At 50.1% G+C, this 11659-nt stretch overlaps 1 protein-coding gene across 1 annotated transcript in view; it reads right to left on the reverse strand.

Moving 5' to 3' along the window:
* Positions 1-4069, reverse strand: part of GPSM1 (G protein signaling modulator 1) — a 72983-nt gene extending 68914 nt beyond the window's left edge. The window contains exon 1 of the mRNA XM_030506927.2: positions 3880-4069. Coding sequence (XP_030362787.1) covers positions 3880-3938 — 59 coding nt within the window. The 5' untranslated portion in view covers positions 3939-4069. The remainder of the gene's footprint in view (positions 1-3879) is intronic.
* Positions 4070-11659: the final 7590 nt, after the last annotated feature.

An 11659-nucleotide genomic window follows, 5' to 3' on the forward strand; every position in this document is an offset into this window, starting at 1 on the left:
GGATGACCACAGTACTCACAGATGCTGAAACTATGAATGAGTTGCTCTAAATGCCCCAAACCAGATGCCAGCACACCCAGCCCTGCGTGCTCAGCTGTCCTGTAATTTTTACTCAGGCCACCTATGATGTAGCACAGCTATTTTAAAGATGTTTGTGCTGTTTTCACATCCTTCTACCTAATGGAGGCTGACTGCAGGCCTCCAGAGAAGTTGGAACCTTTCAGAAAGCTCTCAATCAGCACTCTCAAATGTAATAATCAAGGAATTTCAAGTTTGATCTGTGGAGTGAAGAGAGATTTTAGAAGGGCCATTCCCGGCTTTCTTGTGGTACGGAACACCACGTTTTCACTGTGATGCCAACTACCCTCCACTGCAAATCTGCCCGCCCAGGACAGAGCACCTTCAGTCACAGCACTCATGACAATGTCATTTTCAGCAGGAAAATCACAAACATTGTCTTCTCTACATAGGTCCTGCTTGCACAACAGATATCACTGCACCAACTCCAGGCATTTCTATAAGGCAAAGACCTACAAGTAGTTACTTGCCATGCACCCATCAGGAGCTACCCCAGGCATCAGCATCCCAGCACGTCCTGTGAGCTCCAGCACAGCTCTGGCTGCCGGCCACATGGCTGCTCAGAGCATGCACAGCACAACCAGACCAACCCTGCAGCAGCGTCTGCCACCCTCCTGTGAGCCAGCAGCTCCCCAGCCCTCCGGATCAGAGGATTTGTAGCCAGGCACAAAGCTCTTTGGCACCACACTGCTGCTTAAATCCAGCCCAGGTTAGCACGGAGCCAGTGGTTAGCACCCAGAAGGCTCCTTCACTTGAGTATGCAGTGAAATTCCTCACGAACACCAAAAGTAGCACTGCTGGGGGTGCTAACTTTCACCCGAGGCTGATACAATTAACACCACCTCTTCCAAAGAGGATAAATGCATCTTAAAAGCAAGTAATATGTAACTTTGCTTTTCCTTTCGAATGAAAGAGGCAACATTGCTTTTAGTGTTATAGGAAGTCCAGACTTAGAGTTTTGAAAGTTTACTTTACAAGCACTAGCAGCAGGAAAACGATGGGAATATTACATGGAGCTGTGTTCCCTTGGGTACGCACAAAAAGAACAGGAACCATTCCCGAGGGAGGCCCACTCTAATGGTGGGCTTTCTTTCCAATTTCCTTCGCAAACACTGGTTTATTCTGCCTTAACCACTGTGCTGAGCTATGCCCCTTCTCACTGCCTTCCACATCAGGAGGCCAACAACTCTTCCACCTCAGCTTTCCCTCCTCTGGAGATCCTGGTGCTCAGACACTAATTGCCCGCAGCACATTCAGGTCAGGTACCGCCGTAGTGATGTTAATGAGCGAGATGGAGACTGTTGAGGATACAATCAAGAGAAGTTGTTAAACATCACAAACCCCAGCAGCTCTGCTGAAAACACACAGCACTGGAGAGAGCCAGAGCAGGGGAGGGACGATACGCGCTTTAATCTGAGCTTTCGTGCCAGATTTATAGATTTATACATTTCTGGTCTAATTGCAGCAATAGATAACGTTCTTTCTGCTTGGGGATCAATAACATCTGTGATGTCAGCGCAGCACAGCAATGGTTTCCCCATAACATGCCTGTGCCTCACTTCCACACTTGGAACTCTCTAGAGTGGCCTTTTTAAGCAAAGAGCCGAATCCAGGGGAGCTCTCTGGGCACTGGCCTGACCCTATCATGAGCTTGACACACCCTCAGGAACCATGGCCCAGGGGAGTCATCTCATGGGCTTGGTGCTTCCTACGCAATCAAGGTCAGCCAGCACGAGAACACAACTGAGAGTATCTGTGGCAGCAAGGAGCAGGCACCTGCTGCAAGCAGGTATTTCACAGCTCCCACAGCCCAGACCCAACAGAAGTCCTCAGAGGTTACACACACTTATATTAGCACCAGATCAAACCCCCAAGGAAGGTAAAGCATCGACTCAGGCTCTTGCAGAACTTGCTCAACTCAAGTTTGTGGAGTACAATCACGGAGTTTGATGTTTCCAACAAGCCCCAGCAGAGACCCCACGTTCAATGCCAGGAGCTGGGCACTGCAGCCACAGCAGCCTGTAGGGAGCCACGGCTGCTCCCTGCTTCCCAAGCCCTGTTGTCCCAACAAGTCAACAGCAACAAAATAAACAGCACCAGAAAGGTGAGAGTGGACACACAGAGCTGCACAGGAGCTCTTCTGTAAAACACGGTGTATTATTGTTGCAGCAGAGATACTCCCAACTTTGGTCTCTGGAGTTTGACCCAGGCAGCAACAGGATCCTGCTGCGAGCACAACAGGACACACACCTTTGCTTGGGATGGGTGGAATTTAGGGAAATGCCAAGAGATGCAGTAAAATGAACAAACACTTTCAGGTTTGTGGCATACTTCCTTCCACCCCATCTCTCTTGTTAGAAGGAGCATCTCCTCCAGCCCCCCAGATCAGGGGTCTGGCATCCCCTGCCTGCACCTGCACCTTCTGTGGTTCTTACACCTGAGTTACTGCTCCCAGGCCAAAAAACAACCCCCCCACACTGGGAAAGGCTTGGATTCCAGTCAGTGTGGCTTTTCCACCCAGACAGCCCACCTGGTTCCATCTATCACCCCAGATATACCTATTGGATGGAGTTTAGAGCCACATACTTCAAGCTAGAAGTTTCCATACTGTGAAACAAGTGAAGTTCAGAAAGAAACTCTAAGTTACAACTCTGGTTAAAACAGCATAGTAAAGACAGAGTAACACTGACATGTACTTTCCAGGCCTGAGAGCAAGTCCAAAGAGCATGCAGGGAATTTTACCACCACGGGCCCTGCCAGAGCCCCCCAGAATAAAGCACAGGAGAGATGCTTCCCGTTTCTCTTCTAGTCTCTCCCCACTAAAGGGCTGTTATAACTGTGCCAGACACGACAGCAGTACACAGTTGTCGTCCCCCTCCCCCGATTTTCTTCACAAAAATGAGCAAAGTCTATCCCCTATAAAGTTTTCAAGAAAAACAAGTGAGAAAGAAGGGCAAAGATGCAGCTGGTTAACAGCCCGGGTGCTCCTCCACCAGGGCAGGCAGAGCAGCAGCTTGAACTCCGAGTTCGCTTTTCATTTTCCCATGAGTTGCTATACAGCAAACCCAACCCCACCTGCTGTCCTACTACTCATTAAACTACACAACCCACTAGCTGCTGTGCTAATCATCGCAAGGAGAACTGATGAGCAGTTACTACACTGCGTATACCTCAAGTACTCTTTTTTGTTTTGCCCTCTAGCCCAGATACTGCATTACCTCCACTTCTGTCTGCTAGAGGAGAAATAAAGCACAACGAGGATGAACAACAATACGAACCACACTCCAAGCAATGCCATAAGGCCTCAAATGACTCCACTTTAGACTTTATCTAAATGAAAAGAGCAGGCAAGGCACAGCATTTTCGCGAACACCAGACAGCCTGAAGCTATTTTTTCCCAGCCTTGTGTGAATTTCTGTAGCGCCCAATTTTAAAGCTGAGACTTAAGTCTCTGCAGTGCGAGCAGGAACCTCCCATGCAAATGCCCAGCACAGAGCGGGCTTCAGCATCAGCCTCTCTAACAGGCGGAGCTGCTCACCCCGGGCTAGCGCCAAGGAAAGCCACAGCTCCCCCCCTCTCAGCACCCACCATCCTACACCCGAAAGAAGCGCTGCCCCACGGCGGGACCACCACATCGTCCCCTCCGTCGTCCCCCACGCCGCTCCCGCGGGTCCCCAGCCCTGCAACAGCTTCTCCGTCCGCACGGATGAGCGCTGCCGGGGCCCCCGCCCCGCTCCCTCCCGGCGAGGGGCCCCGGGGCTCCGCGGGGCCGGGCCGGGCTCCCCCCACAACCCCGCTCACCTCGAGTAGAGCCGGCGGGCGGCGGCGCCCGGGCTGTCCCCGCCGGGCTGGCTCGCCATGGGCACCGGCCCCGCCGAGCCGAGCCGAGCCGCCCGCCGCGGCGGAGGCAGGCGCGGCTGCAGCCCGGCACCGGGCAGCGGAGTATGGCAGCGGCGGGAAGTGATGCACCGAGCAAAGAAACTCGCGGGCAGGCCCCTCCTCCGGCTGATGTCAGCCCCGCGGCGGGCAGCGGCCCTTCCTCCTCCTCCTCCTCCGCCCGGTGGGACGGGGTGAGCGGGGCCGAGCACCCCGCTGCGCTGCCACCCCTCCGCCGCGCAGGTAGCACCGGCAGCGGGGTGGCTGCAGGACATGCTTGTCCCCGCGGTCAACATCCCATTGCAGTGCTCCAGCCCTTACCTTCAGAGCGACCGCAGCAGGGCCGGACACACAGCAAGGTGCAGACACCACACCTGCACGTTATTGCAAGAGGAGAATGGCACAGCACTGCCGACCCACCCCATGTGCAGCCACTTAACTCCATGATAAGAAGCCTCTGATTTGGCTCAGCCTGAGCCGTTTTGTCCTCAGGGGTAAGTGCCCACACCTGAGACAATCGGGATGAGTAGCAGGACCCAGCACAGCTGTGTCAGCCTTACCCGAGTCAGGAAGAATGTGCCATAAGCAGACTGAGCCCCAAAGCAGGTCTGGCTGCTGTCTTTGCTAGCAAGGAATCCACCGGGAAAAGGGATGTTAACCTCCAGCAGCCTGTTCCTGTGTTAACTGTGTCCTGTTGAATCTCAGAGCTTTTGCTATTTATTGTCAACCAGACATCTAGAGATGGATGTAGGTCATCTTCAAACGCTGCACCCACCTCCTTCTGGTTTCTAAGGCCTGAGATGCTCCTGGAAAAGTCATGAGCTGGTTGCTCAGCAGAAGCCTGTCACAAACTAGTGTCACTTCTCCAGCAATACCAAATTAAACACCACCATCGTCACAGGCACCCAAAGCAGCACAGGAATGAACTGTGGCTTTCAGGGGGTTCTAGCAGTTCGCTCCACAGACACAGGAATCCTGTGGCCGGAGGGAAGCCAGAGCCATGTCCTAGTTACTGGGCTGTTTCATCCTGCACAAAAGCCCTTCTCGAGTGCAAGCAGACATCCTGCTCAGGAAAAACATCACCAGTAACACCCCACTAACAAACCACAAAAGCCTCTTTCCCAAGAGCTAATTGATTGGGCATTTAAATTCAAAACTAAAACCCATAAACAAACCTGTATTTGTGTCTTGGCTTAGGACCTGTCTCAATCCTGTAGATAAACCACAGCACGGAAAGCTGAAACCATCCTGCCAAGAGCTGCCTCCCCACACAGGGAAGTGCCATGGTGTCCAGGGTATGTGCTCTACCACCGCACAAGGAACCCCTCTGCACCCCTGAGCAACCAACTGGAGAAGCCCCACGGGAGGGACTGGGGGGGACCCCGGGGCCAGGCTGCTGCGCCTTACACCAGCCACTCTTCACCCAGGATTGTGGTTTCACTGGCATCCTGGTACAAGCAGCTGGTGACAAACCCATGAAAACAAGGAATGGTTCAGCCCTGAGAGATCTTTGCTATTTCCAGGGGGTGTTTGTCTGTGCCTCCCCCCTCCCCAGACAAGAATACCAGGGCAAAAGATGAAAACCAGCTGCTGCTGCTACAGCCCTTCCTCAGCCGCAGGCAACAGAGGATGCTTCACTGCAGCAGGCCCCAGCACTGGGCCAGCATTTAATGGATGTGGGCAGAGAGAGTAATTGCCCTTTGGAGAAACAATGCTGGAAAGGGGAGCAAGAGAAAGGAGGGTGGAGGCCAACTTCCAGCTTGGGCTCTGGCCAGATATATGGTGTTCCACAGAGCTCTGGGCAAACACGTCACCCGCACGTTAATGACACTGGAATCACTGGGTCGAATTCCACAGCCTGGGTTATGTAGGAGGTCACACCAAGATGAGCATAATGGTCCCCTTTGGCCTTCAAATCCATCAATTCGCAATGGCTAATTTATCATCTGACAAACTCAGCTTCTTCTTCTTCTTGTAGAAGTGGCAAATAGGTCACAATAGATTTGAATTCATTAGATGAACTAATTCAATTGCTCTGCTGTGGGTTGCGTCTGGTTAACCCTACATACTCATGCCAAGAAGCTCCCTGCAAGCACTTGGGCCTAAACCACAACTCAGACCCATTGCTCAGCTGCAATGAAACAGGCAAATTGCAAGAGTACAGAGAGAAAAAAAGCCCAGCACTCTGAAAATGCCACTAATTCATCTGGTGAGTTGTGTCCATGTTGTGTCATGTGTTGGGAAAGACATGGAGCAATTAGAAAGACTCCAGATGAATGTGACAAGTGTGACCTGTGAGAAAGAGCTAAAAGGAATTGATTTGTTCAGTGCAGATAAGATCAAGAGGAAGTGGAGGAGTAATTTTTAAACACAAAAGGGCTGCTGCAAAATGTGACAAAAAGAAGGAATGGATCACGGAAAAGAGGGAAGGATACAAACAATAAATACATCCAGAGGCAACACAGGGGTCATTTCAGTAAGTCAGGTGTTACAAACCTCTGCATCTCAACAGCTTTCTGCTTCTGCCATCTTAGGGCACATCATATTGTCCTTCCTAGTTACTGAATGTCTCTACACCTCCACTTACTAACGCAGGCAGAATCGCAACACTAAGCCATAGGACTGAAGGATCCTTCAAACATCTTATGCTGGTTTTAGTATTTCTCTTAAAAATTGATACCCAAAGCTATCATAACACAACACGAAAGAGCTCTAACTGTTGTCACATTTCCCACCACGTGGAAGAGACACCCTCGAAAGCAGCAAGGCACAGAAAGCTGAAGGGGAGATGCCAAGACAGTAATACAGAACTGCGGTACAGTCATCAACCAGCACGTTTTGCCGATCATGTAAGGACTGCCAGGACACGGGAACATTCCTCCGCTGCCTCCATGTCCTCCCCACCCAGTCACACTGAGCAGTCAGACGCTCCCCCCAGAACACAAAGCTCTCTCTGAATCAGCAGGGAAGCTTCCCCGCTGCTCCTGCGGTGGGTTGCTGGTGGCCTCTGCTGGGGTCGATGTGCAGAGGGAGCACTGCGACGCAGCCTCCCGCAGCTGGGGGACCCCCGCTGCGGTCACTACGGACCCGGCCCTGGGGCTGCTCCTGCAGGCAGCGGCTGTAGTGAAACACCAGCCCCTGCACTGCCTTCTCCTCAAACTGGCAGGTTCTGGAGCACTTTGCTATTGTCCAGCGGACCAGGATCTTCTAAATTGCTGTCAAGGTAGCCTGCAACGGAAAGCAGTATATGGTCTCTCTTTCTGTGAGCGTAGAACTGACTGTATTTTCTGAACTGTTTTTGGTGTGAAGGAAGGCACAAGTGACCCTTGTCTAGGGCAGGTGCATTCCTGCCTCTTCCCCCCAACAGTCATTTAACTCCTAGGGCTCTTTCAGCAAGTGTGGCAGAAAAACAAAGGATTTGAGGATAGACTTTCTGTGAGGCTCTTGAAAATATTAGGATGAAGAGACCTATTATTGACCTGGCCAAGAGGACGGGGCAGTGAGAACACTGGTGGTGTAATGTGGCTGAAGGTGTTAGTAGGCAGTAAAGCTGGATGCAACCCCCTTCCCAGAACCTGGGCAGTAACACCCTTTGCTTGCTTTCCTCAGCCCAGGGCAAGGCCCCCATGCCCACCCCTCTCTTCTCCTGGTACAGCATGAAAACACACATCAAGACCTTAACAGCTTTCACAGGTACATTCCTTTATGTCTGGGTGCATGCAGCAGTTGAGGATTTGGCCTTTCCAGCTTTGTGCATATTTATACATCCTGTGTCTCTGATGTCCCTGAATTTCCTTTTCATTAATACTCATCTCAGCCTCGGAAGAGGCAAACAAAGAGGCAGAACTCATCCGCTTCCTTTAGCTTTCAAGCTAGACTGAAAATGCTTCATTAAATAAATAATAAGAGACTTAAAATTCCCTTGTCCTCAACCTCACAGTTTGTTTGATGAGATGACAGCCTATGGCCTGGCATTGGCCTGCTGGGATAGGGATTTTTAGGCAAGACCAGAGGGGACTGTCCTGACTTCTTTGTGCTAATGCCATGGATGCCTTGGGCACGTCCTCTTCTGCCAAAATCTCACTCTTCACCTCAGAGCAGAATGACTGTTTGCACAGTGCCTGGGAAGCTTTTGAACTCAGCATGTTTCAAGCACAGACACTGGTGCATGTTGTAACAGCATCCTCCCCCATGCCAACCTCCTCCTCTGCCCTGGCATTGCTCTCTGGATGCCGCCTGCTGAGGGGAACCTGGCCCAGCTTGCCCTGGCACTGGCCCCAGTGCAGGGAGCTCAGGGGCTCTTATCTTCCTTCTGGACTCAGAACTGGCTGCTGGTATGGTTTGTGTCTCAGCTTGGCTTTGCCATAGCCGTGAATCCCCTGAGACCCTAATGGGACTAGAGGGAGAGCTGGAGCTGGCTGCACTCTCCAGGATGGATGATGTCTGATAACCAGCCAGGGGGACAAGAACAGCCTTGTTCTTATTAATTGCCTCTCACTGTTCCCCCAAGCACCTCAGTGATGTCTGCAGCAAGCTGGATGCGCTCGAGCAACACATGGATTTCTGCTTCCTTGTCAGCTCTTGGTAAATTCCTATCGCTTCTCACTGCTTGAGGGCACATGCTCCCACTGTTCCTGCAGGAGAAGGAAGCCTGCGCAGTGCCTGCTTCAGAAGATCCCCTTAGGACTTCAGCCAAAGCCCTGAGAGGATGAAGGGACCCAGAAATATGCTGGCTTTGTATGGGCTTGGAAGACTCAGATGGCAGTAACAGGGAGCTTTTGTTGGAGGCACTTTATCAAAGCTTTACTGCTCAGGCAAATAGTGCAGAGCTCCCAGTCAGGATCAGCTCCTATTTACAATGGTGGCAGTGGGTTTGTTTAACAGCTTCAATTTCCAACAGTCAACAGACAAAACCCCAATTTCTCCTGCTGGAAGTCTGGGAAAACCTCCTGGTAGCATTAACTGAAATAAGAAGTAATCTTTTGTTATACTTGAAAGCCCGGGGGGAAAATACACATTTTCCCCTTTGAAGGGGGCATTATTTCCTTTTTAAGTCACAACTGTTGGCAATGCCATTAATGCCAAGCAAACGTGTTTGGGATTGTTTTTGAACAGTTTGCCAATATTGACACTGTAATTGCGTTGTTTAGTCAAGCTTCTGTGAGTGTTTTTAAACACTCACCGGATAACTGACAGGGTTGATTTCTGTTTAACTCAGAGCATGAGGCGGAGCAGGAGGAGCTGGAGAAGTGACTGTCCCAAGCCCCACCACAGGGTCCCAGCGGCTGCTGCAGCAGCAGCGGGTGCTGAGCCCCTCGCGGTCCCCACGCCAGCTCCTTGTGACAGGAAGCACGTTCTGGTTAGAACCGCAGATGTGCTCTAACCACACCAGCCCGGGGCTCGACCCATCTATTCCTTCATCAGCAACAAAAGCATCTCACCATCCACAGCCCAGCTCTGCGTGGTGGCTATGGCAGATACGTGTTTTGTTTCCGACATTTCTTCCTCTTGAAGATACGACTGTTCTTATCCTAATGAGCACAATATTACAGTAACTTTAAGCAGCATTTTCTAGAAGTAGTAATTCTCTTTTTAGGACTGATAACAGGCACACAGCACACTCTCTGCACCATTAATGCTGACTTTTGAGCAAGTAACAGAACACAAGAAAAGTTTCAAAGGCTTGAAAAGAGACTAAAAGTGAAATGAAACAGGTTTTATAAAACAGCTTAGAAAAGTAACTGGGACGACCCAAGTAACTTTAGCCTCTTTGTCCAGTACTGATGCCATGCTAATATGGGACACAGGCAAATGGGCCGTGGAATATCAATCCATTGCTCTGGAAAACTGCTCATCAAACAAGCAATCTTTCTTTTGAGGAGATTCTGAATTCAGTTAATAAAGGTAATTCTGCTGACATACTAGATGCAGACTCTTGCAAAGCAGTTGACTTAATCCTGCATGACATCCTGTTAAAAACAGCACTCAACAAAATCAATGTGGCTTATATCAAATGGATGGAAAATTCGGTAACATCATCTAAAAGTAATTATCTGATGGAGGAATTCCTAGTGTGTCCAACAGGATTTACTCTTGCTACAGTATAATCCAATGCTTTTATCAATGATCTAAAGAGTAAGTATAAGGACATTACTGGTGAAGTTTGCTTTAAGAAATGAAATTTAGAAGAATGGTAATCTGCAAAACCACTCATCTTGTTTTACTATTGATCAGATTTATCTACTGATATTTGATGTTTTTCCTGGCTTGGCAAATCCCAGCATCAGTCTGGGCATGGCAGTGGTGTTTCTCGCGTAGCACGTACGGGTATCGATCGGGCTGTGATTAACAGCCTGCACTGCCTGGGGGCAAAATGAATATTCACATTTGCTCAGTTGTCTATTGGGATCAGATATTTGTGCCCTTGGCTGATGCAGCCTGGAGGCTGCCCTGGGCTCTTGGTAAAGAACAGAGTCCTGATTCTGAGTGAGGTTTGTGAGAGGCAAAGCACAGTGTTAGCCTACGATCCCATCCCCTCACTTTTCCTTGGAAAAGCAGAGGGAGTGAAGGTGGTGGTGCTCCTCCTCTGAGCAGTGTCTACCTCCCTGCTGCTGCTTTTGGCTTTCACTCGAGAGCTGCTGGATGATGTTGTCATAGAAACATAAAAGGGGGATCTGGGAACCCTCCAGTTGGGGCTATGCACAGGAGAGCACATTCCACCCCCATGTATCTCAGTCTCTACAAACTCAATGCCTTCCTACCAGGCAGCACAATTAACCAAGTCCACTGTGGTGGCACCCCTCGCTCACAGTGGCCCAGCCCCTAAATAACCATCATTTGCAGGTGTCCAGGATCTGTTCTTTCCCTCAGGGAAGCAGCAGAACCACCAGCTTTGCTGCAAGCAAACTGGAATCCTCAGGGGCTTCTCTACTTACATAAACTGGGGCAGCTGTTTACTGGCTCAGGGCTGCACCACTTCACAGCAGCAGAGGATTTGGCCTTCAGACATACACTGTGCTCCTTCTCCACTGGAGGTGGCTATGCAGTGACTATTTTGCTTTGCACCCAGCTCCATATAGATTAATTTCATCAATAATAAAGCAATATTTTTGCTGGTTTACATTGGGTTTTTTTACATTACTATTCAAAGAGACAGGAAAAAAACAACCCAGTCAAACAAATTCCAGTCACAATCATAAATGATCTTGGGTTAACTGAGTGTGCTGTTGAGCATCCCAGGGGATAGCAGCAATGGAACTCTGGCAAATCTGAGGGCAACCTGACTTGACAGAGCATAACAAGGCAGGACACAGTCTGTTGTGTTAGCTTACCCTGCTGCCTCTCCCTTTTGGTTTGCCTGTTAGTGGTAAACCAAATGTAATCAAGGGGAAATCAAGTGAATTTAGGAGCAGAGGGTCAATGTCCCCAGGGACTCTTCTTAGGAAGTGAGATATATAAAGCTCTCATAACCTCTTGCAGTTGCCTGTACTGGTGTAGATCAGGTCTGCTGCAAGACAGATGTTGTGCATCTAGATGTGTTGTGCAGCACATCTGCACACCCAGCATTGCACTGGCCTGCCCAAGAGCTTCCACCCAGGTGATTAGATAAGCTCCTCATGATGCCATCTGCAGATGATGCAGGTCTGAGATTAACGGGCTGCAAATTGCTGAGTAGATATAAAGAACTGAAAGGTAGCAGGAGGGC

The sequence above is a fragment of the Strigops habroptila genome, chromosome 15, assembly GCF_004027225.2.
Source record: "Strigops habroptila isolate Jane chromosome 15, bStrHab1.2.pri, whole genome shotgun sequence".
In the NCBI taxonomy this organism is placed as follows: Eukaryota; Metazoa; Chordata; class Aves; order Psittaciformes; family Psittacidae; genus Strigops; species Strigops habroptila.